Raw genomic sequence first — 26,008 nt, 5'->3', positions numbered from 1 at the left:
GGTAAAGAAAAGAGAGACCAGCTGGGTTTGGTGGCGCACGCCTTTAATCCCAGCACTCAGGAGAGGCAGGTGGATCTCTGTGGGTTCAAGGCCAGCCTTGTCTACATAGTGAGTTCCAGGACAGCCAGCATCATGTAAAGAAACCACGTCTCAGTAGTAGTAGTAGTAGTAGTAGTAGTAGTAGTAATAGAAAAGAAAGAGAGAGAGAGAAGGGTAGAAAAGAGAGACTATGAAGCTTCTCTAAAATATGTGGATTTAGTACCAGAACTGTGACAAGAATTCTCAAGTCAACAAATCCTAATCAAGAATCTTCATGCCACACTAAGGTGAGTCTCAAGCCAGCTGTTAATGAAGGTTCCCCTAAGCTTTCTCTCTCTCATTCTTTCTTAGCCACCAAGGCCAACAGGTGCTCAGTATAGACAGACCGTGGTAAACACACATGTCTCTGTATGTCACTATTAGGGGCCAATAGCATTCTACCCAGCTTGTAAAGATCTCACATCCCGAGTCAAAACTGCACCTCAATACAGATAGCAAACTGTCCATCAGTTAAACCCTCTGGAGAGACATGCTGGATTAAAACTCAGAACAATAGTTATAATACAGCAATGAAAGTGACTACAGATATTCATTTATGAGCAATGGCAAACACTCAGTAGGGCTTTACCTCTAACACGTAGGGTAGCCTTGAGAGGTGAGTGGCATTATCTTCTCTTACATTGGGGAAACTGAGGCTCAGAGAGGTTGAATAAATTAAAGATGGTCACACACACTGGCAGAACTGAAACTGCAGACAAAATCCTTTAAAAGATGGTACTTATTCCATTAAGTCATGCTGCCCTTGAGAGCTTTTTATTGTGTGTCTATGTGTCTAGTGGTGTGTGTGTATGTCTGTGTCTGTGTGTGTGTGTGTGTGTGTGTGTGTGTGTGTGTGTGTGTGTGTGTGTGTGTGTGAGTGAGTGCTCACTGGTCACAGGACAATTTGCAGGAGTCATGTCTCTTCTTCTATCATGTGGGTTCTAGAGGTCACACTCCGGTCATCAGGCTTGGCAGCAGGTGCCTTCACTCAATGAATCACTCCAGCCACCCCGGGCCACTTTTAATAGGAAAGCAGACATGGGCTCCTGGGAATTCACTCTTGTGAAATCACTGGGAGAACACAACCTGCCTAACACGTGACGGGCAGACAGCAAAAACACTCCTAAGGTGGCTCCTTTCATGAAAACCCTGATCTTCCACTCCTCAAAAGGTACCGCTTTCTCCTCAGGATCCACCTGAGTTGGGAGGCCCATGGGGGCAGGAGGAAATCCCGTGGGCTTGGCTCAGATGCCCTCCAAGACCTCAGGAGACAGTTGCCGTGATCAACGCACCTCTCGAGGAGCCTGCACATCCACAAACTCCTCAAAGATCCTGTGGGCCTTGGAGACCAGCTTTGCCGTCGACCTGGTCTTCTTGAACTCCTCGCAGGCCAGCCAGAACTCCAGGTTCTCCTCGCTGAACTCCGTCTTCAGGAAGGCACGGAAGGCCGCCACCCCATCTACAGGTGTGGAAAGAGGTGGGAAAAAAAGACAGGGAAGAAGAAGCCTAAGTCCGAAACTGAAGATGAAGAGCAACCGTACTATTATGATGGTGTCCTCACTGTCCAAGCCTGCGGCTCTCCCCGCCACACACACACCCCTACACAACCCTCGATGACACACAGCTACCCTCAGAGCAAGCCAGGCTTCTCGTCCAAGGACCGGTGTGAAGTATCAGAGAGAGATGTTTAAAATCCCATAGTAATGACATTAGTGGGCAAGCTTGGTTACTACTGACAAACCCTGCCTGTCCATCGATGCCGCGGGTCTGCCCGTGAGCCCTTATTGTTCACCAGGCTAAGGTCACAGGCACTTGACATTCTCTGCCCTAAGCCGAGTCCACACCGGAGAGAAGACATGGGCAGTTGTAAGACAAATTGGACAGGAACACAAATGTCTCAGAGCCAACCCTTTACCACGATCAGAAACACATCCAACAGAAATTCAATCCGAAATACAGTCTGCTACGTGGACAGATGTCTCTTTTAGGAAACCCCCGAGGACGTGTATTTGGTGCTCTAATTTATTCGTTTTTAGTTGAAATTTGCCTATCAAATTAGATTTTAAAAAGTTTTAAAGATTACGTGTGTGTGTGTGTGTGTGTGTGTGTGTGTCTCTGTGTGTGTCTGTGTGTGTGTCTGTGTGTCTGTGTCTGTGTGCAGGTCAAAGGACGACTTGCAGGAGACAGTTCTCTCCTTCCCCATGTGGGTCCTGGAGATGGTCCTCTGGCCATCAAGCTTTGTAACGGCTGCATTTACCTGCTAAACCATCTCGCTGACCCGGATTAGACGCTTTAATTGAGGCTGATTATAATTTTCCTGCCAATTTATCTAATGGCTAAGCCAGCCTTTCCTCTTACTAATCAATGTCATCTGTACTGCCAAGCAATGTTTCCAGTCCACACAGATAAGCGAGGGAGGGAAAAAAAAAAACCAGCTATTTATAGCTGTACTTGCAATAGCGCTTTTATTTGGAAAAGTTTATAATCAACTGTCTCAACTCTTGACCCGTTCTCTTCTGTCGGGATGATAATGGCAGCTTTCTAGAAAGGGTCCTCAAAGCGAAGAGCACCCTAGAACAAGATGCCAAACTGGGTAAGAAAATTACTCAAAGACCATTTTTATTTCTTTTGTAAGGTTCGTGTTACCATTTTGGGTACTGGGCACTAAACCCAGTCCTCTCGTATATCATGCCAGTGCTCTGCCCCTGAGGTATGGGGCATCTCTCTTCCTTTCTATTTTGGCCTTTAATTCACTCCATAGCCCGAGCAGGGCTCAAATTTGTAAACGTCTTGCCTCAAGCCTCCTGGGTGAGGCTTGGCTGACATGACAGGCTCACACAGCTGATCCTAGCTCAACAACCCCCCTCTCGTGTGTGTGTGTGTGTGTGTGTGTGTGTGTGTGTGTGTGTGTGTGTGTGTGTGTGCTGCATACACCTGAGTGTGCAGGTGTACACATCCGTGAATGGGCGTGCTGGGACCGGAACAGGAGGCTGGGTGTCTTGAGAGACCGTCTCTCACTGAGGCTGAAGCTGGTTTCTCCTAAGTGGATTCCTAAGGCCAGCAAGCCCTCAGGAGTCAACTGCCTTTCCTCACCAATTCCGAGGCTACAGGCATGTCCAGTCAGGCCCGGCCTGTAACATGAGTGCTGGGGATTTGGACTCAGGTCATCATCCTTGCAAAGAAAGCAGTCTTACCCACTAAGCTATCTCCCAGGCCCCAGTGCTTTTTAATTCTATGTCATCGATGACATGGGCATCTGAGAATCACCGGCATATACCAGGAGAGGACACTAGCCAAGACAATTCCGTGGATTGTTGGTACCATGTGATTTAAAGCATTTATTTTTAAATATTATTATTGTTGTTGTTGTTGTTATATGTGTTTGTATAATGTGTGGGGAGGGGTAATGTGTAATATGTCATGTGGTAGTCAGAAGACAACTTTGTGGGGTTAGCTTTCTTATCCACTTTTATGTGGGTTGTGGGACTTGAACTCAGGTCATTAGGTTTGCACAACTGAGCCATCTTCCTGGTCCTAAAATGTTTATTCTAAAACATTTTTATTTCTCCTGATAAAAAAAATCATTGTACATCTTTGTCTTCTTTTGCTTATTTATATTTATTCATTTAGACTGAGACTTACTACGTTGTAGCCTAGGCGTTCCTCAAACTTGCCATCCTCCTGAGTACTGGGGTTACCACTACGCCTTACCCAAAGTAGGTACTTCAATGTCCACACTAGAACAACAGTCATAAAGGCTACAACCTTTTATGGCAAGAGCCAGGGACTTGAGAAAGAAAAGCATTTTCATGGGGGCTCCCAGAGCTAAGCTTTGAACCACAGATCTAAGTGTGGAGGCCTGCCTTAAAGTGTTGAAGCCAAGTAAGGTGGTTTTGTGATTTATCATCTCATCCTGGAGGTTTCTGCGCTGAAGGGACGCCATTGTTTACTGCATGGGATGACTGGCTTAAGCCAGCACCAGAGGCAAGGCCCAGGACATACCCAGTGAAGAAAGCAGAATATCATACAAGGCTCCTTCACACTGGGCAGGATGGAGCTAAAAGTCTTCCTGTGCCAGGGGAGGAAGAAGAGAGTGATATGATTTAGGTTCCAGAGAGAGAGGGAGAGATGTTCTGGGTACCTTCCATGCCCACTCCTACATAGGTCAAACCTCCACAAGAAAACAATAGGAACACAGCAAGCTGGGGATCCGAGAGATGAAATGATGAGTCGCAATGTTCAGGCCTGAGAATCACTTACACTGTTTGATACGGGTTTCAGACTAGCGGACTACACAGTTCTGTTCAAGATGCCGCCAGCGGCGCAGGCTACAAGCAAAAGTTGGATGGGATACTGTGGAGGACCATCCCCCACATTTAATACCCCAGGGGCTCTTCAGGAATGCGGGATGAGAGATTTAGTTAGAAATGGAGAGGAAAGAAACAGAGAGAAAACACAGAATGGACTCGGGTGGGCCTGGATGCTTATCCACCGGCCCAGAACTTTATTCCAAAGGTCAGTTTATAACAATGCCAAGGGGTGGAGCAAAAGACCTCCCCCTTGCTAGTTACAGTCACCTGGTACCCAGGCCCGTGATCTAATCAACTTCTTAGGCAGTCCTGCTGGGTACAGCCACCAGAAAACCTAGTGGGCTCCAACAGGATACATCAGAGAACAAATCATAAAATTACTGCCCATTAGCACCCTGCAGATGCTCTTTTTGGGACCCCTTCCCACATTCTGTACCCTCAGAGTTCCCCATGGAGGAAACATGGACATTTCCACATGCCCTGGAGTAAGCAGATTTGGTTACAAGCATGCACTCCAGGAGACACAGTTACAGATGGTCCTCTGTGGTGGAAGCTACAAGCAGAGGTTAGATGGGGAGACAGCATCAATCACCCTCAGATCCCAGAAGGGGCTGGGTCAGCAAGAGAGGACTCTGAGCTGTCACCCACAGTGGACACAGGAAGACCCAAGGACCACAGAGTCTCCTCACACCCCCCCCCATCTTCTTTCCCTGAAGGGATTATTTTTCTTAATAAAATAATTTTGACTGAGCATAGAAACTATACATAATAATGAGATAATATTTGTTTGTTCTATACATTGTATAATATTTAAATCGAACATTTAAATACTTACCCTTTCTGGGTGGTAAAAAATTTCAGAATACTTTTAACTTTTAAAAATGTACAACACATTTGTTTTGGTTTGGTTTAGAGACAGTCTCACTTTTTAGCCCAGGCTGACCTGGAACCCACTACGTCCCCATACCAGCCTCAAACTCATAGCAATCCTCCTGCCTCGGCTTCGAAAGTGCTGGGATTGCAGGCATCATGTCTGGCCTGTATAATACACTGCGATATACAGTCACCCTACTGTGCACTTGCACCCCGGAATTTCTCACTCCTTTGGAACTACACCTTTTGGCCAGCCCTTCCAGGGCCCTCTCTCCCTCCCTCCCCCCCAGTTCTTCACAGCCCCCCATGTGTGCTCAACACGATGTACTCTTAGATGTCACAGATGGGCGTGTGGTCTTTGCCTTACCTTCACCCACTCTCCTCTGCAGTCAGGAGAGGGCTGAGAAAGGGGACGTGGATGACTCCAACTGCGCCTTTATCTATGTGGTTCTCTGCCTTCCTAATGCTGCGACCCTTTTATACAGTGACCCCCCCCCCAACCATAGCATTATTTTTGTTGCTGCTTCATAATTGCAATCTTGCTACTGTTGTGAATCATAACGTAAATGTCTGTGTTTTCTGGTGGTCTTAGGCAATCCCTGTGAAAGGGTCCTTTGACCCTGAAAGGGGTCGTGACCCACAGGTTGAGAATTACTGATTTAGAAGCACTCAGAGGAGCTTGTGGCTGTTTGGAGGCCAGAGGTAGCTACATTCCTTGAATGGGAGAGTTCAAGTTCGCTGTTTTGTTTTCCTTTAAACAAAAACAGATGCTTAAGAACCCAGGGAATGTAGTCGCAAATAAAGAATATGACATTCAGCTTTCCCCCGGTATTGGTCATCAGCTATGTTAAGGAAAGTCTACGTGGCCCCAGCTCTCTTGTCTCTGGCCCCAGCACAGACCTTATCTCTCTTCACCTAGATCCCAGCTTTGGTGGGTCCTGGTACGATTAGAAAAAGCTTACACCTGTAGTGTGCTCCCTGATGCGGCTTTCCTCCTCCCAGCTTACAGAGAAGGATGTGGAAGCTGAGAAGCAACTCGCCTGACCTCATACCTGACAACACACAGCATTGGAGATTAAGGTCATTAAGCCCCAGACCCCTGGAATAACAACTCCATTTTTATTGATTCATGCATTCACCCTGCCGGGTGACCCAGCCGTTCCACCAGGGGCAGAGAGCAGACACAATGAAGTATTATACACACCGTGGGCTGAGCATGAACAGTTGTCTCTTTTTGCTTCCTGAGTAAGGATGTAATATGATCAGCCACCTCACACTTCTGACATCATGACTTCCTCGCCACCCTAGGCTGTGCCCTCAAACCATAAGTCCAAACAGACCCTCCCTCAAGTTATTTTTGCCAGATACTTCACACAGCAGTAAGAAAAATCACCAATATACCCATCCAAAGGTAGACTGAGACAAAAAGAAGAAAACATGGTTATGACGATCATGATACGGTGGGTACGTTATGTGGTTGGAAAGGACCCTAAATGGGTACCTGCTCCAGGTCTGAGGAGAGAACAAAGACCTGCAAGGAGACACTCCTCGGCTGCTGGGGGAAGTGAAGGAGAAGGAAGTAACGTGAAAGAAGGAAGGGGGTGATGGAGAAGGAAGAGAGAGCCGTAGGCACAAAGGCGAGAACTTTAAAACACGCCTTAGAGCAACGTGAAATGCTTTAGAAAGATCAGTAGTTAATAAGAGATCAAACTGACTGGGCCTGCCTTTCAGACGGGCCTGCACAGAGAGACCTGTGAAAGAGCCAGAGAGATGGAGGGCTGGCACAGCACGGCAAAAGGCCAGGAGGGAGAACTCTGCACCAAGGAGGAAGTGGCCGCTGCGTGCAATGCCTCCTCGAGGTCAAGCTGGACGGAGAGTGGAAAGGTCGCGTGGATGCAGTGCACCGTGTCAGAGGTGTGCTGCAGCCCTGCCTGTGCTGTGGTAGGTACAGGGGTGAATGGGGAAGAGGAAGTGGGAAGCCTTCGTTCGGACGTCTCCGGCAAGAAGGGGAAACGGAGAACAGAGAGCATCACTGAGAGGAACCGTGAGGCCGGAGTTTCTCTGCTTGCTCTGGAGATGGTTTGGAGTGCATAAAAATGTTGATATGATGAGGAAAGATGTGTTGAGTAAACGGGAGTTAAAGGGAGGCAGAGAAAGTGGCCTGAGCACAGAATTATGAAGGTGAGAAAGAGGAACGACCGTGTGGGGCAGCCTCTGCTTTAGGGCGGAAAGCAGGATCCTTACCTGATAGCAGCTGCGGGAGAGATGGGGCTATGGAAGGCGGGGTTTTTACATTTATTCATTTAGGAGCGGGGTGACAGAACTTTACCGTATCTCAGGCTTTTTGTTCGAGATTTTACAAAAGCCCAGCTGAATTTATCCACACAACAATGTTGATCAGTAGTAGGGTAGCATCTCTTCATTCATTCACAGCATATCTTCTTCATTCTCCATAGGGAGGGACCAAGGGGGCCGGTGGTCTGGCTCGGTAGGTAGCGTGCTAGTCTTGTACACAGGGAGCCCTAGTTCCCATCTCCAGCAGTGCATAAAAGTGGGTGTGGTGGTACGCGTCTGTAATCCCATGATCCCAGCACAAAAGAGGTGGAGGCAGGACAAGCAGAAGGTCAAGGTCATTCTCAGCTATGTGGTGAGTTCAAGACCAGCCTGAGCTAAATGCGATAAGAGGGGGAGAGAGGAAAAGGAAAGAAGGATGGGGAAGGGGAAGGGAAAGGGCAGAAAGAAACTAAAGCTTGGAGAAGTCGAATAAACGGACCCACTGCGAAGCTGGTAAGAACCAAGGTTTCCTACCAGGTCCACATGACTCCAAAGCAAGCTCTTTCCAGAGGTGTACATATGGGGGCAGGGGGAGCAGATAACGCGAGAACTCAGAGGGAAAACGCTGGAGTTGGGGAAGGTAGATTTTAGAGAGGGACTGAGAAGAAGTGGGAGAGCTTGTCTTCCCTGAGGACGAGAGCAGACCAACAGAAACGATGATGGATGAAGACAGAATCAGTCAGGAAGGGGACAGATTTGAGATGCAGCAAGCTGAACAGCCTTGCTCTTGATTAACTTGGGGGTGAGGTTGCTGGGAATGAGGCGACACTAGGCGAGTACTAGGCTTTGAGCTGCCGCACAAATAAATCATATAACATCACCACTTCACAGAACTCTCCAGGCAGCCTAATGTAACCAGCATTAGGGAATAATGTAAAACAATGGATTGCATCATTTTAAGTGTGTTATAGACCTAGGAGAGAGGAAAAGATGGAGAGCAGCCAGCTGCCGTGGGGGAAATGCATGTAAGTGCAAGAGGAAACAGAAAACAATTATGAAACCTTAAACTTTGGGTCCTGGGGAGAGTTTCCACGCACAAAGAAGGGAGCAAGAACTTTTAATTGGGGGATGGAGCCATCCTTCAAAAAGAGGACCATTCAGTCCAGGCTGCTGAATAGACCTTGACCTTAGAGAGCAATAATTTGGCAGCTGGAAGTTAGAACACAGAAAGGCAGAAGAACAGTGGGAGTTTGAAAAGTGCTGAAGTCAAAATGCACGTCTTACATCCCTCTCTGCAAACATTTACTGAGCGCTTACTTCAGCCACACCAAGTTCGTTCTAAACCTTACAGCATTTTTTCCTCATCGTAGATCCATAGCACAGATCTTGATGCTTTTACCGTTTGAGAGGAAAGACAAACAAAGCTTGGGGAAGGTAAATAACTTGCCACAATCACGTGATTAGTTAGTGGCAAGAATGCCAAATTAAGAAGCAAGCATTGGGGCGCTGGAGAGATGACTTACTGCTCTTGCAGAGAACCCAGGTTTGATTCCCATCACCTACATGGCGGCTCACAAGCCATTTGTAACTCCAGTTCCAGAGACCAAACTTCTCTTCTGACTTCTTGGGACACCAGACACACATGTGATGAACATGCATACATGAAGGCAAAGTGCTCATACACATAAAATAAAATAAATAAATCTAAAATAAAGAAGAAAACAACATTAGTATATGTGTTGATGGGCTGTCTCCAGACCTGCAGGACCTGGGTGGGGCCTAAGAGCTGCTGAAGGGGTAAGAGAAGAAGGAGTCCCATGCAAGGCCATGGGAACACTGTGGACGGTACATTTCTAGGAGTGACATCAGAGGGTGGGCTGGGGACAAAAAGAAGAAAGTCACTTAGGTAGAGGAGGATCCGATTCAAAGAACAGCACAGAGAAACGAAGATGGGTGTGCTCCTCAGATCTGGAGAACGGCAATGCAGGGGGCTGAATTCGCTGCACAGGTTGGAAACTTGAAGGGATGTGTGTGGTAAACTCCTGGGCGGCTCGGCAGCACCCATGGTTTCGCAGGCAGCCTGCCAACGATTACCAAGCCTACCCCCTGAGTAGAAGCCGCACAGGACTCTCTTGAGAATGAGCACAGCCAAACCCACACTTAGGTACGACCGTGTACAACACATTCAGCTTTACGGGTCTCGTCATCCTCCCTGTAAAAGGAGGGAGCAGACGTGAAGACTTTTCCCAGGTAGAGTTACTGCTCTGTTCTGTACTCATCCCAACTTAGCCCTGTCCTCATCAGGTGTGGCTCTTAGCCAACTGTGGTGGCTTGAAAGAAAACGGCCCCCCAAAGGGAGTGGCACTATTGGGAGGTATGTCACCGTGGGGGCAGGCTTCGAGGTCTCTTGTGCTCAAGCTTCCCTCAAAGTGACTGTCACTTTTTCGACTTCCTGTTACCTCTGGATGTCGGATTCTCAGCTCCAGCACCACGTCTGCCTGCACGCTGTCATGCTCCCTGCCTTGATGATAATGGACTGAACCTCTGAAACTGTGAGTGTCTCAATGAAATGTTTTCATTTATAACAGCTGCCATGGTCATGAGGTCTCTTCATAATGAGAAGAAAAAAAACATAAGACACCGACCTTTGCTCCTGATTCCATCACTCCTACTCCCCATCCCTTAACACCACCACTGCCGCACACAGAGGACTTACTCCGGGCCTGGCCGTCATGAACCCAGTGCATCACTACATCAGTGCAATTAAGAAGAGGTTCCGGGCCGGGCAGTGGTGGCGCACGCCTTTAATCCCAGCACTTCGAAGGCAGAGCCAGGCGGATCTCTGTGAGTTCAAGGCCAGCCTGGTCTCCAAAGTGAGTTCTAGGAAAGGCTCAAAGCTACACAGAGAAACCCTGTCTCGAAAAATAAAAAGAAAAAAGAAAAAAAAAGAAAAAAGAAAGAAAGAGAGAGGAGGTTCCGGGCTAGAGAGATGGGTCCATCAATAAAGTGCTTGCTGTAGCGGTATTTGCGCCGCCCATGACCTTGGGCTATTGGGCCCAAAGGAGGCGGAGCTTCCTGACGTTGTATATGACCTCTTATAAGGAGTTGGAGAAGGGTCACAGGCCCCTTCTCCCTGCTCCTCCTGCCTGTGAGGTGGATTCACTCCCGGTCAGAACAGAGGATGACTTCTGCTGTCTACTCCGTTCTGTAATCGTGAGTGTATTTCCTCAATTTGTATCTTAATAAATTCTGTTACCCATTTAATAGACTCACGTGGATTGATCGTCCTGCACAAGTGTGAGGAGGACTTGAGTTCAGGCCCTCAGACTCTGTGTAAAACAAAACAAAAAGCTGGCCGGCTGTCCCAGCCTAATAGCTAAGTTCTATGTCAATGGGAGACTCTATTTCAAAAAACAAGGTGGATGGCCCCTGGCAAAAGACACATGACCCCCAATTGCATGTACATGCATGTGCAGCTACACACATATGGAGAGAGAGAGAGAGAGAGAGAGAGAGAGAGAGAGAGAGAGAGAGAGAGAGAGAGAGAGAGGTGGGCTCTGGTTTTGAATCCCACGTGACCTTGGAAAAGTACCCTACCCTCTTGAAGCCCAAGATGGAAATTTTATCTATGAAATGGAGACCATGCCAAGACTCACTGCACTGGACTGTTAACAGATCAAATAAAACAATCCATTCAAAAATGCCTAGTCCTCACTACGAGCAGTCAGTAGTGCTAGCCCTTAGAGAGGCTTGGTTTACAAAAGGAATGTGAGATCTGAGAACAGAATTGCCTGTGGTCACTAAGTCAGTAAAAGGAGCAAGGTAGATTTGCCTACACATCTGGGTGACCTCAGAGCCCACCCTCCCTAACCCAGTGATCACTGTCTCCAAGGCAGAGACAAACAGTGGCCCCAGTCAGGCAAACACACTGAGCATATGTGCTCCATGGCCCTGCAAAGGTACTGTGAGCCATTTGGCTCACAGACTTGGGGCTTATCCAGCTGGAGGACACCTCCCATCACCTTTTCTATGGTGAGAACTGAGGCCATTAGGTAGCACCAAGAACCTGGAATCTACCTGAATTCTTTCCGTCCTGCAGCATTGACTGTCAGCCTGTCACTGGTGGTCCTCCCATTGAGAGAGGGCTAACTCCTTCTTAATACGCCATCATACCTTCCCAGGCATCCTCCCCAGCCCTTAGCCAGGGACCCATGTTCCGAGAAATACACTGTTCTCTCTCTCTCTCTCTCTCTCTCTCTCTCTCTCTCTCTCTCTCTCTCTCTCTCTCTCTCTCTCTCTCAAGCCTCAAACTGATTGGCTGCCTGCAGTTCGGGGTGAGATCAGAGGGAATAAGGCGCTTTGAAGTTGTCAGAGATTTCAAGAGAGAGTTGGAGGGGCCGGGGAAAGGAGAAAGAATGGCCCTGTTCCCCTGGACTCTCCTGGTGTCTGGACCTGAAAAGCAACGCGAACAGATTGCAGCAAAGACATTTCAACCACCACCACAAAGGCCTGTGCGCCTGCACCTGCCCCCGGCTCTTCCTCTCAGCTCGCCCACTGTCCCTACCCACTCCCTCTCAGCCACAGCCTCCCCCTACCCTTGTGATACCCCCCAGAGCAGGTGTCACGACAGACAGGCCATGGAGGACCACTGATCGAAGAGGAAGAGATGGTCCACCCTGGAACAATAGAAGTGAGTTGTAATGGGGGTCGGGGATGAAGCGGGGCACCGCTGCTTCAGGAGCCCCGCCTCCTGCCAGGGGCAGATGGCAGGAGGGAGCAGCAGCCTCCGTATAGAAGACCACCTGCCCCAGGCCTGGCCTGCATCTCTTGCTGTTGTGACCCAGCAAGTGAATGACTGGGGACAGAAGCAGTGAGATGTGTTCCTTCTCGTTCACATCGTTCCTCCCTGCCGAGCCTCCTCCCAGCAAGCTTTTCATCTGCTCCTCCCCATCTCTCCCCAACCCCTCTCCTGTCCCTTGTCTTTTACCACCTTCTCTCCACTGCCCTCCCAGCATCCTCTTTCCCTCCAGCAGGACCCTCTCCTCTGCCTTCTGTGTGTACACACACTGCAGTTGGTTCCGAATGCAGAGTTGTGGATGCTTCGCAGAACAGCTCGGCGGCACCTGGCTGTTAGCCCTAGGGGTGGCCATGCTCGTGTTAGCAATGCTGCTGCTGACGCCACTACGGGCCTGTGCACCCTGCACACGAGCTGTGGAAGACTGGAGCTCCGATCCAGACCCCACTCCTGAGCTCCTACCAGCTTGTCTCCCACCCCTGAAGCTATCGCGTCCTGGCTCCGACACACAAACGTTGGAACGAGCTAGTGTGTAGAGACGTGTGGCCTCTCTGCTCTTTGGTTCTCACAACTAGAAAATGCAGATCCCATCCACTCTTCTTCCTCCACGGGGTTAAGGGGCATGTGATGAGTTCATACACGCCAGTGACATGCAGATCCTTCGTGTTCTGGTGGAGTCCTGATCCAGGACTCCATGTATAATGCCAAATGCAGTCCTGGCCAATTAAAGGCAGGGGACCGGCAGTGAATAGTTCGGGAAAACAGGAGGGGAGCGTGTGGGAGGTGGGGGTTCTGCCTTCTAGTCGTTTTATTTGCATTTCACTTGGGTTTTCTTTGGGTAACCCTCCCAGGAGTCAAGGCTCTGAAAACGGCATAAAGTTTTTGAGATTGGGGCCTAGCCAGCAACAGGAAGGGCCAGGCATGTGTCCAGGATTCCTGGAACAGTGGGCAGGATATTGGCGTCCTTTCGAACAGCCACAGAACCTCCAAGAACATGCCGTGGCCTCACATGCTGCCGGCTGCCGGCTTTCTCTCCCTGGTTCTTTCATGCAGGGTGCTTACATAAGGGGAGAAACTGGGTCACTATGAATGAGCAGCAGCGAGGCTGGTGCGGGAGGGAGGGTGGCTTAGGTAACAGTTCAAGGTCCAGCGGTCCCCGTTTAGCTGGCATCAAGGGTGGACTTGAGCCTCACTCAGTTCCCAGGCTCGGGAAAACACAAAAGGACAACAACAAAAAAATGTTTTTAAGCTCTGTGTTTACCGAAGAACCCTCTCAAAGACTGGCACCTCTTACATTCCTGATCAATGGGGGAAAATAACCCAGTGAATAGGACCCCGAGTCAAGCAGAGGCTAGGAACAGAAAAAATGTTTATACAAGCCAAGGTGCATAAGCTACTGGAGAAGGCAAATCCTGTTTGACTCGGAACCAAGACACGGACTTGATTTTTGTAGAGAGGGCAGAACCTTTCTCTGTGTCACCTGGGAAGCAAATTACTGTGTCTACTCAAGATTTATGTAGGGATTTTACTGAGGGAACAGACTATTTCCAGTTATGCTATTTACTGAGAGGCAACGTGAGGCTAATTGTATCTCACATTTGTGGTTACTGATTCCCTTAAATGATCTCTGCTTTATTCATATATATATATATAAACCGTGTGTGTGTGTGTGTGTGTGTGTGTGTGTGTGTGTGTGTGTGTGTGTGACAGTATATCAGAGTGACTTGTTATTGTAGGGTTGTAAGTCTCTGTGTCAAAAAGGACCTGAGAGACACCAGGATGACACCAGGACATGAAGAGGCTGTGATGTTCTGAGACCACATGGCTTCTTATTCCTAGGATACGGGAGCAGAAGGAAGGAGATCCTGGGCTATCCCAGTAATCTTACCCCAATAAAGAAGTACTATAAAGCCCCACAGACACTAGCCCATAGCCTAAAAGATCTCCAAATTCAGTACAAAGGAATATTCCTCAGATGAATTGGATGGAGGGATACTGTTGGGACTCTCAAGGAGCGAACACATCATATTTTACCTACTAGGCTTTTAAAAACTACACTCCCAGCAGGTTCTCCTACATTCACTAGGGGAGGTGGGTAGGAAGACCTGGGGGGTCCCTAAAGCTCCGGAGCTGAAAGGGCTGAGTAAGGGGAAACACCCCTGGGGTCTCTCGCTGTTCCCCTAAGCTGTTGCCTCAAGCTGTCTGTGGGATCAGTATGCTCACATTAGCCCAGGCACAGGGGCTGCACAAAATGCCTATTTTCTCAGTACAGTTAATGTGTTACAGCAAAAATAATAAAACAGCTCTCCTTCATCCAGTCCTCCGTGCACCAGTCACCCCGTTCAGCATTTGGGGACGGCGACTGTACTGAATTCTTGCACCACACAAGTCATCATTCCCCTTTCACAGATGAGGGAAAATGAGGCTCATGGAGAGTAGGTGATTGGCATAAGGTCACATCGCTGATAAAGACAAGATGGGTGTTGGGAACTTGCATGCTTGCTTCTGTTCAGACCTTTGTTTTGTTTTGTTTGTTTTTGTTTGGTTTGGTTTTTTGAGACAGGGTTTCTCTGTGTAGCTTTGCACTTTTCCTGGATCTCACTCTGTAGACCAGGCTGGCCTCGAACTCACAGAGATCCACCTGCCCCTACCTTCCAAGTGCTGGGATTAAAGGCGTGCGCCACTGCCGCCCAGCTCTGTTCAGACCTTTCACAAGCATGTAAGAGCTGCCCATAGCCCGGCACTCCTCCCAGCAAGGATAAACGCGGCACCTAGGTTCCTGGGCACGAGAACAGCTTACAGCAATGTGGACAGGACAAGGGACCCGAGATGCTTCCTTTCTCCCCATTTCCACCTCACATACCTGTGTCTAACTCAGCCTCTGCTCTGTTGGAACACCTGAAGCTGCGTATCTGTTTGCTTGTTTGTTTGTTTTCTTTCTCTCCCGTTTCTCTCTCTCTCCCGTTTCTCTCTCTCTCTCTCTCTCTCTCTCTCTCTCTCTCTCTCTCTCTCTCTCTCTCTCTTTCTTTCTCTCCTGCCTGGGGAAACCTTCACACCACACATGTGGAATCTGTGATACAGATGTGCCATTAAAGGGAGGTACGGCCTGAGGATTTGAGGCCCTCCAGGCCATACAAAATACTCTGTTTCTTCAAAAGCCTGGGCCACCCACCCCACCAGAACACTGTTCTTTCCTGTTTTGCATAATTGTGCTTGAAAGTAGAGCCTCTCAAGCTTCCACAGGGCTCCTCGTTCCTGAAAGACCTGTGGGAAAACACCCCCTAATCTCGAGCCCCAGGGACGCTGATTCCATGGGTCTGAGATAAGATCCAGAAATGTCCATTTCTTACGAGCATTGGTTCACACTTTGAAGAAGACTTTTCTAGGATCTTCTGGCTTAAAGACAGTATGGGGAGAGTGGAAGCCTGACTATTTGCTCCAGAGTTAAAGATCACTTAGATGAATGATCTAAATTGTTGCACAAGCTGGTCATTTAGTTCCTACATGACAGTTTGTTTGGGATCTTTGGCTTAGTGGCTGTGTGACCAGGTCAACTCATTGTGTGTTTTGATATCTCAACCATTATCTGAAGGGGGTGAAGTTTTAGACACTAAAGTCTTCTCCGTTGGTCTTGGTTTACAGAGGCAATGTTATGACTGTAAAGGGCTCTCTGTGGTCCTGTTTCCCCTGACCTAGCATTTCCTGGGTCCCACGGGGCCAGGTGAACAGAACCCTTTCTCCAGGTTCCATATAAACTATCAAACAAGAATACCTTCCACAGCCAGTGCTCAGAGGGCAGTGCTGGGTGGTCCAGGAGGGAGCAAGTATGAAAAGTGTGAGAAAGGGGAGAAGCATGCAGCCTGAAGGTATGCTTAAAACCGGAACTCACTTTCTATGTTAAAAAAAAAAACACACAAAGGAAGGAAGGAAAGAAGGAAGGAAGGATGCAAGAGCAAGGTAAAGACAAGAGGAGGTAGACAGAATGAAAAAGAAAGGGGTGGGGAAGAGGAGGGAGAGCAAGAAGGAGGGAGGGAAGAAAGAAGGGAAGGAAAAACAGAAAGAGAATATTTTTTCAGAGCTCAGGGCTGAATATCCCTCCAAAAGCAGGCCAGATAAGCACATGCCTGACTTCATGAAAAATAAAACAAAAGCTAGGCACACTGTTTTTTCCTGTCTGCCAGCTGCCTAACAGAAGAGGTCTCCCACAAATTGGTTTGGTGCTGTTGGGCACAAGCTTCAGAGCAGAAAGGCTTCTGGGCATGTACACACACACATACACACACACACACACACACACACACACACACACACACACACACACACACACACACGCCGCATCCCCCTTCAGGGCAGACTACATGCACAATTCAGATATCGAGTCTCATTGTAATTGGATGAACAGGGAAAAGCTTCCAAATTAGCACATATTAGACATCCTCCTAGTTAATGAAGCCATCAGCAATGTCAACTTCAGTGGCGTTAGTTAGTTTCTTTAAAAAAAGCACTTAGCAAGTGATTACCTCTCAGCCCTCCATGAGTGCCTTTCCTCTGCACTCGTCTGTAAACAAATACAATGGGAAATAAGACTACTCTAAATATTTTCCTCCCAGGTTGTTTTTTTTTAATTCTAAGGTTTTGAAGACAGTAAAGGTGCCTTCTGTTGCCGGAGATTTGAGCCCATGTAGTGCTCAGAAAGAACAAACGCACGCACGAACACAGGAGCTTTGGTCCCCCTTCTGGTTGCTGGAGCCATTTCAGCTGAAAGGCACTCTTACATAACCATACTGCACTGCTTCATCAAAGCACCTGCCACAGGTGATTGGCTATCACCTAGCCTCACGTCTGCTCCAGAGAACACCCTGGGACAAGGATAGAACTAAATTCGGCCTCTGACACATCCTGTTCCAGCTCCTCTGTTGGACAAGTAAGGAATCTGAGTTCCTAAACAGCCAAGGCTTCCATGAAGGTCACCTAACTATCCAGGAGTGCGTGGGGGACAACATCAGGACCATAGATCTGACTACCAGCTAGCATTCTGCACTTACATGTCCAAGAGCCTGGTCCCTGGCCACTGGGAACCATCCTCCCAGACCAGTAGGACTTCTGACAGTGATGAGACAGAATTTACCGGCAGCATTGAAAGTTAGAATTCAGTTTGCAATCCCGAGGCCACCCTAGTTTTCTCCTCCCCTTATCTGTGAGCGCGCCTGACCTCTCAAAGACCATCATTCTCCATCAGAGACAGACCACCGCCTCTGCCGCTTGTGCTACCTCCCGGCTGCACAGTCTGTGCATAATGAACAAGCACATCTTTAATCAACAGTTAAATAAGTGTCAGAACAGCAGCAGATCCAGGGCGGCCAAGATGCTCCAGTGGTCGAGAATGGGGGAAAAAAAGAATTACCTGATTCTGCGAAATGAAAAAAACCTAGGAAGGACAGATACCTCCGTGTGAAGAATGACAGAGGATTGGGTCCTAGGCTAACACCCACTGTTCTGGATCCCGGTCATTCAGGAATCCTGTACTCTTTTACTCCTTGGGATATCACGCTGTCAAGGACAGGCACGTGTGAAATCCCACTGGAGAAGTTTAGCCAGCCCTGATGCAGTCACAATACGAACCCAAATTAATTCATTTTTGTTGTTGTTGTTGTTGTTGTTTTGGTTTTTCAAGACAGGATTTCTCTGTAGTTTTGGTGCCTGTCCTGGAGCTCACTCTATAGACCAGGCTGGCCTCGAACTCACAGAGATCTGTCTTACTCTGCCACCCAAGTGCTGGGATTAAAGGCATGTGCCGCCACCGCTGCCTGGCTAATTCGACTTTTAGAACGTTGTCAGCATCTTTTAAGATGGCCTAGGTTCCAGTTGCTCTGCGGCCTTCATAGGGGAATAAACATCCAAATCCTAAAAGCTTGAAGTTCTTCTAAAAATATCCTTTTCTTCCTAAGAACTCTTATACCACTGGCTCTTTATTTCTATACTAAACAGAAATAAAAACAGAACCTCAGACTCCAAGAAGGATTAAAGAACTTCATAGTTTAAAAAGCCCATTTTTGTAGTATTTTGACAAAGTAGCAAATTGGTGCCAGCTGTGACCCGTTATTAGGAGTCCCATCTTAGGGAAGTGTTATAGCATTCTGGGAATCCCTTCTGTGACAGGAGGTCCAATCAGCTGCAGATCCAAGAGTCACCAAATCAAGCAGATAAAACTGAATCTCTAGGTCTTGCACAGACTTAATGTTAATGATGTTAATAATACAAAATCCATTGTCAAGGTATTCGTTTTGCATTTATTAAATAAATATATATATATATTATATATATAAAAGAACCCACGGTATCATTACATCACATCCTGAGTAGAGTCCAGAGTTCTGTGTGTGTTTCCTGTCTGCAGGCAGTAGCAAGCCAGCAGACATCTCTAACCCCATTTTAGAATGAGGAAACGGCCTCAGGGACTTGAACTGAGTGAATCAGTGTGAGGCTGAAATAGAAACCAAACTTTAGGATGACCTTGAATCAAAGCCAGCCAGAAGATATAAAGCGGTAGTGACACTTGTCCCATAGAATGTGACTCCCAAAAAATAATCGATAGCCTGGTTTTTAGAAAGGCATTACCATCTAATTCTAAATATCATATAGATGCCACTACCTTGGCAAATTCACTATGTAAACTTGCTATTGGGAGATGGTTGTATGATACATATGCTGTATATACTCACACTGAATTATTTTCCTGCCTAAGTATATCCCATGGAATTCCAAAGTCACAACTTTTTTATAGTATGCACTTATTCTTAGATATTTCAGTTTATTTTAAAATCTATTCGAAAGTATCTCTTCAGCTGGAGAGATGGCTCTGTTTGCAAAGTACTTGCTGTATCACCAAGATGCTCTGGACTTGGACCCCCAGCATGCACATAAAAAGTAAGTGTGATGGTATGCTCCCGGGAAAGCAGAGACTAGAAGGTTCCTGGGTCTCACTGGCCAGCTAACCTTGCCTAGCTGGTAGGCCCCAAGTTTATTGAAAGACCGTCTCAGTAAAATGAAGTGAATAGCTGGCAAGAAGGCTCGGCAGGGAAGGGCATTTGCAACCAAGCCTGGCACCTAAATTCAATCCTCAGGACCCTCATGGTAAAAGCAGAGAATCAATTTCTGGAAGTTATCCACTGACCTCAACAGGTACACTGAAGCATGCATGAGCCCATATACCTACAACACACACACACACACACACACACACACACATACACACACACACACACACAGTATTTGTTGATTTGTTTATTAAGAACAAGAGGCAAAGTCAGAGGAAGTAACTTCATCAAATTAAAAGCAAAATCACTTCTTGTTTTTGGATGATGATAATAATGATGATGGTACAATGCTGAGGACTGAACCTGGAGCCTCACACAAGCTAGGCAAGTATTGAACCACTTAACTACCTTCCCAGACCTGGACAAGTAAAGTCGCTTTTCATAGCGTCTGCTAAAAACCAAGGGACCGCACCATGACTACCCAAGTATCTAGTAACCAAGTCGGGTCAACAGCGAGAGCACAGATCTGAAACCCACCCACAGCCTTCAATTTAATTGTCCAAAAACACATCCCCGATTAAATAGGAACAACACAGCAAAATGCAAGCGGCCCTTCTGCTCCCAGATCTCACACTGACGTGACGAATTGAGGAGGAACACCGAATGTCTGTCTGCAACCTTCCTGTCTCCTCAGAACACCCCCTCTCTCCTTCCCGCCCCTGCTCTGCCACTTCCATGTGCTTTAATGCCACGGGGATTTCAGAGCCCAGCAGATTTGGACTTGCTCACGACAAGAAACAAAAAAGAGCTGAAAAGTTTGACGAATGATAAACTGCCCTCTGCACGCCGCAATGTGCACAACTCTTCCTGCCTTTGTAGGAAACAAAAGACACAGCAGCTGAACGGGGAGGAAATGGGAGAGGAGGGAGGGCAAAGTGCTGTTCTAGCCAGGAAGTGGGGGTACAGCGCAGCTGAGACAGTCATCCCTCGAGATAAAGAGTGAAATTCTGTCAATCCGAGAGATTGCTGAAACACACACAATTCTCATCTAACTAAGCAGCCCAGTGATTTGGAGGAAGGGGCTCATGAGATCTAGCCAGGAACCTAGATCTTCTCATTCCCCGCAGTCCATTACTCCCATGACCCGAGCTGACTTCTATCTCGTTAACATTGCTGAGCGGCCAGCCACAGTGCGACATGCCTGTAATCCCAGTGCCTGGAAGGTGGCAGGTGGAAGCAGCAGAATCCCGAGTTCAAGGCCATCCTTGGCTGTATAGCATGTCTGAGGCCAGCCCAAGCTATAAAACACCCCACTTCAAAAAGAGGGTTGAAGAGGATCAAACCGAGAGCCTCACACATGCTAGGCAAGTACTCAACCATTGAACTACCTTCCCAGCGCTAGAAAAACCAAGTCACTTCTCAGGGCATCTGCTGAAAACCAAGGGACTCCACCATGCCTACCCAAGTATCTAGTAACCAAGATGGGTCAACAGTAAAAGCACAGATCTGATAAATAAATAATATAATACAATGTAATGACTGAGAACCTTGGGCCTCTTTGGACTATGGTTTGAATACAGAAAACAGGAAAAAAGGATCTAACCCCCGACTACATTTAAAATACCTGTTTTCTTGTCTCTCTCCTCCTGCTGTGTGCGGGATTATAGAGGACTGGGGTCTCAGCACAGTGTCCTGAGCCTAGGAAGTGTTCCCTACATCTTTTGCCACATGGATGATTTGCTCCAACGCGATGCGACCTGATTTCTACTTACACTTATGAGAGAGGAGCACGTCAAAGGAATCTGCCCACCTCGTCGCTTCTTCTGTGGAGAGTCTCCTAGGAAGCAACAGCATCTCTCTGAGGATTTCTGACACATCTCCTCTCCCCCAGCCACCACTCAGATTTGCCCAGGTCTCTTTGGATTGGTGGGGAGCAGAGGCATACCATACCTGGGTCCCTACAGTTCTGCTGTCAGTTGGTAGATTTTTCAGCAATAGCTGGGGAAACCTCTAGGTAGGGGGTGGAGCTATAGCTTGGGGGCAAAGTGCTTACCTAGCACGAATGAGGTTCTGGGTTTTTCTCCCCCAGTACCAGAAAGAAGAATCACCCTGGATGGGAATTCAGAGAATCCCATACATTACTTTTGACCTGAACAATAAAGATATGTAGCTATGTGATGAGACGTCAACATGACGAGGTGAAGGGGTGGGGCTAGTTCTTGGAGACAAAAGAGGCTCAACTCACCTCTTCCTGTCACCCCAGAGCCTTCACCTCTTGGAATGGAGACAGGGATGCCCCTCTCAGAGGTGAGTGGGGTTGAAACAAGGTGGCATTTGTGACATCATTGAATCCAGTGTCTGCACAGAATAGGTGCTGAATCTGGATGATCTGAATCCCTGCATATTTTTAGAGTAACTTTGGATGTTTATTTCCAAAATGAGAGCTCAGATTGACAAGTCAGTAGAATAAAGAAGTGTACTTCCCGCCCACGGCTTCAGACACTGATGGCGATACTGTTTCTTAGGGGAATGAGAGTTCCCGCCTGACGTCACCCAGCTCTGCCTTCCTGTCACTCACATGCAGGGGTAGGAAAGGAGCTGCCGAGAGACCAGAATGTATCATCTTGTGGTCCATCTAGTCAACAACTCACTAAAGACAAAGGCCCCGTAGACACCCCACAGTGTGGGTACCCAGGAACGCAAGGCGGCCACACTACTCACTTGAGAGCACGATTGGGTTTGTCGGGAAGAATGGCTGTGAAGTCACTACAGGAGTCCGATTTGTGCGACAGGCAGCCCAGGCGAGTCCTCATGCCTTTGTTCCTGCAGCAGATATGGAGGCAGAAGGAAGGGGGCTGTCATGACCACAACTGCCAGCTCTGGAAAGGACATCTGGACCGGCTGCCCTCCCCACCCCAGGTGGCCTCTGAAGGGTCCATCAGCCAGAATAGAGGCAAGGGCTGTGCTCATGCCTTGTCTCACTATAGGCATAGTAATAATAGGTGTAGGGCCCTTCCTCTGCCCTTCCCTTAGAGGCTGAAGGCTTTTTAAAGCTGACATGGCAAGTTGATGGTAAGTCAGTGGAGGTCATTAGCTTGGGAGAATTTCTAAATTAGGACTCTCTGTAGGGAGTGGAAACACAGCAGTGACAGAACAGCAATCCACATTTTGCTTTCCCAGTAGAAGGGCAAAGAGGCAGGGCTGGTGATGGCGGCAGCCCCGAACTACAAGGCCATGAAAGCAAGGCCCCCACACAGAGGAGAGGGGAGCCTCAAAAGGCAGGGATGCACAGCACAGCAGACAGAGTCAGAGCACACAGCGTGGGGCTTCAGCGCAGGTCAGTTCCCAATCAGCTTCTCTCAGCTCACCTCACCAAGACAGGCTATGAGTACAGGGATGGCTCTGGACCACAGGGATTGGTGCCTGCTGGTGAGAAGAGCGATGGATGATGCCCACAACGGAGAGCCGGTATTCCCTGTGACAGTTCATGACTGTTGAACTTGCCCTATTTACCTTCAGCCAGGGGCTGGCACACTCCAGTCCCGTGGAGTATCTGTGTACATAGTTTTATAGGAAGACCACACCGCCATTTGCTCCCACATTGTCTAAAGATGCCTTCAACGTCAAGGGCAAAGTTAAGTAGTTGCAACATTGACCACACAGCCTGCGAAGCTGAAAAGATTCACTCTCAGGCTCAGGACAACAGAAGTTGGCTAACCTTTGACCTTTAACCATGGCAATTCCTCATATTAAGGGCAAAAGTAAGTGTGGGGACAGGGAGTAATAATCAGACCAGGACTTCAGTCTGGCTTACAAAAGGAACTACCATGTGCACCATGGGATATTGCCATGGAAATAGTCCTACAACATGCCATCCTCACATGCTGACAGCAAGTCCTCTGGCCTGGCTTGCTTTCCCTCTTTTTCACAAATCCTAAAACTAGATAAGGGAGTTAGAAGTCATCCAATTCAATCACGCCCATTGGTTTCAAATGGATTTCCACTCCCCAGCCTGTTCATTTTCTTTGTTCACAGAAATCTCATCTGACGTTTGTCTACTGAGATGGTATTGTACTTGGCAGGGATGGACATTTGTATTCCACAACACATCTCGGCAGAGCCCCTTAGAGCTGGAGCATCCAAGTTTCCAGAAATATCCTCTCCTCCAGGAAATCTCCCTGTCCCTACCTCTCTTCCCAGGCAGGCTGCACTGCACATCCATCTATTTCATGGCATTTCAAAACGGTTGCTACAGTCAGTCTCTCTCCTGAAACAGAGAGCATCTTATGTGTCCATCCACTCTTACAGATCACAGGGTACCCGGCACCCAGCCATTCAAGCGGCTGATTAAAAGCCCTTTGAATCATCACTGCTGTGAATTCAGGCAAAGGTCCTGCTCAGGCTGTACCACGGGTCAGGCCCCAAACGGCAGCCCACTCGGTACCTTAGGATCGTCCGTCATAAAAACAGTCAAATCCCTCCCTCAAGAGCCACCAACAGGACTCCCAGGAAGCGGCAAATCCACACACGCTTTTGTACAACCAAGGTTGGGAGCAGGCTAGTTTAAAGGGTACTGACTGCCCTCAAGACAACTCTGGGCCATCCAAATAGCTCACAGAAGCAAATTTACTTTGGGACAAAATGGTTTTTTAATCTTTCTAGGCAAGACTTGAAGCATAATCTCCTAAGTTAAGTGGGAAATGATGGGAACGGACACAGGAGCGGAAGACTAAGAGGAAGGAAGGAGAGGAGAGAGGGGGAAGGAAGGAAGGAAGGAAGGAAGGAAGGAAGGAAGGAAGGGAGGGAGGGAGGGAGGGAGGGAGGGAGGGAGGGAGGAAGGAAGGAAGGAAGGAAGGAAGGAAGGAAGGAAAGGAGAGAGGGGAAAGGAAGGAAGGAAGGAAGGAAGGAAGGAAGGAAGGAAGGAAGGAAGGAAGGAAGGAAGGAAGGAGAGAAAGAGAGAAAGAGAGAGAGAAAGAAAGAGAGAGAGAGAAAGAGAGAGAGAAAGAAAGAAAGAAAGAAAGAAAGAAAGAAAGAAAGAAAGAAAGAAAGAAAGAAAGAAAGAAAGAAAGAAAGAAAGAAAGAAAGAAAAGGGAAAAGGGAAAAGGGAAAAGGGGGAAGGGAAGGATCTTTTCCCCATCTGCCTTTTCTCTATAAACCCCTGTCCCAGTAACCCAGAGTTCCACATAAGTTCATGCACAGCCCCTTATCCTACCCCAAAAGTCACCACCAAGAGATTCTACCAAGTCAACAAGGGGGCACGGAGCTAAGGCAGGCAGGTCCTACTAAGAAGGCAGGCAGGTCCCACTTGCAAGGCTGTAACTTTGCGAGAAGCACAAAGGTAGGACTAGTGCAGTGCACACCGGAGCTCCAGCAGAGCTAGTGCAGGAGGACTGCCCGCCCGGAGCTTCACAGTTGGGCAGGACAGGTGAGAGACCAGAAGTGGAGCAAAGAAGAGAGGCAGGGGACAAGAAGACAGGTCATCAATCCGTTACCTGCGTGGCATCAGTAAGGCAGCCATACAGGCATCCGCTTATGGTTACCCCTTGGGCTGGCTTGCAGGGACGTCAGGGCAGGAAATAAGACTGCAGGGTTCAAGGATTTACCCTCTCACGTCCTCTCACCTAAAATCAAAGAGTCTGCTGTAAGAGGGTTCACCCTCTCACGTCTGTCTGCAAGATACACCACCATTCCAAGGGCTCTCCACCATCGGAGTACTTCCCCCACAGCGCCCACAAATGTCAGCGTGTTCTTAGCAAGGGTAGCCAATCAAAGACGGACAGGGACAAATGTCAGGAGGCTTGGCATTGCTGACTGTTGGTCAGACGTCCCTATTTCCCCAACCACTGGCCATCAAAATTGGGACATACACCCTTAGGGAGGCATGGGCCTGGCAAGCCAAAAATTGCTGTTCTCTTTATCTTACTAGACTGATGCCCAAGTGACCAGTCCAGAAGGGACCAGGGAGGAAAGGCACTTGCTCCAAAATAATCTGATTGGATGCTGCTCTGGTTCCCACCTCTCTCCAAGGGCACCTGCCCCAGGTGGAAATGAGCCAGGACTTGAGAAAAAAGGGAGCAAGGAGGGGGGGCTGAAAGGACTTGGAGGTAAGCCACCAGACACCCTCACCACTGGGCATGCTCCTTGGCGGGGATCCCAAAACACAGGCTGCAGAAATGAACATGCAAGTCACTCTCTCTCGCTCATAAGGAGGTGAGCCTTCCTCAGTCGGGCCCATTCTCGACCCAGTACAGAGGAGACTTGGGGATGGAGGAAGGGGATATGGAGGCTGAAGGCTGATTGGCTTGTAGCCTCTCCTTCCCATGGGTACCATTGGCAGTGTTTCAGACCATTGTTCCCACAAAAAGGAAGCTGATAGGGAGAGCTGCCTACCTATCCATAAAAGGTTCCCTTGGGGAACCCTGCCACCAAACGTAGAATCCATTTTAAAAGAAACCTAATTTAGATAGATAAGAATCCTGTGTGGCTGCGCCATTTAAATTGTCTTGGTATTTGTTACCTTGAACATTTCACAAATACTTTTTTTCTAATCACTTTCAGAATAATTCTATTAACAAAATTGAAGGATAACTTTATCAACACTGAAAAGAAAACAGAAAACAAACAGGTTTTATGTAAAGGCT

At 48.1% G+C, this 26,008-nt stretch overlaps 1 protein-coding gene and 1 long non-coding RNA gene across 7 annotated transcripts in view; one reads left to right on the top strand and one right to left on the bottom strand.

Moving 5' to 3' along the window:
• Positions 1 to 26,008, bottom strand: part of Rgs8 (regulator of G protein signaling 8) — a 44,287-nt gene that overhangs the window by 5,623 nt on the left and 12,656 nt on the right. For 3 of the 6 annotated variants that reach the window (XM_006979918.4, XM_076547638.1, XM_015998545.3), the window contains 4 exons: positions 24,860 to 24,988; positions 22,089 to 22,190; positions 21,140 to 21,204; positions 1,371 to 1,537 (listed from right to left, as the gene is read on the bottom strand). In XM_006979918.4, the coding sequence (XP_006979980.1) occupies positions 1,371 to 1,537; positions 21,140 to 21,204; positions 22,089 to 22,190; positions 24,860 to 24,885 (360 nt within the window). In that variant the 5' untranslated portion in view covers positions 24,886 to 24,988. The remainder of the gene's footprint in view (positions 1 to 1,370; positions 1,538 to 21,139; positions 21,205 to 22,088; positions 22,191 to 24,859; positions 24,989 to 26,008) is intronic. The other 3 variants (XM_042258317.2, XM_042258319.2, XM_042258320.2) reach the window with 1 other exon arrangement.
• LOC121821303 (uncharacterized) lies at positions 1,531 to 11,179 on the top strand. The gene is made up of 3 exons (XR_006062033.2): positions 1,531 to 2,671; positions 6,993 to 7,202; positions 10,124 to 11,179. It is a non-coding gene; the product is annotated as an uncharacterized LOC121821303 (long non-coding RNA).

Source organism: Peromyscus maniculatus, chromosome 11 (assembly GCF_049852395.1).
Source record: "Peromyscus maniculatus bairdii isolate BWxNUB_F1_BW_parent chromosome 11, HU_Pman_BW_mat_3.1, whole genome shotgun sequence".
In the NCBI taxonomy this organism is placed as follows: Eukaryota; Metazoa; Chordata; class Mammalia; order Rodentia; family Cricetidae; genus Peromyscus; species Peromyscus maniculatus.
This window is presented reverse-complemented; position numbering and strand designations above follow the sequence as displayed.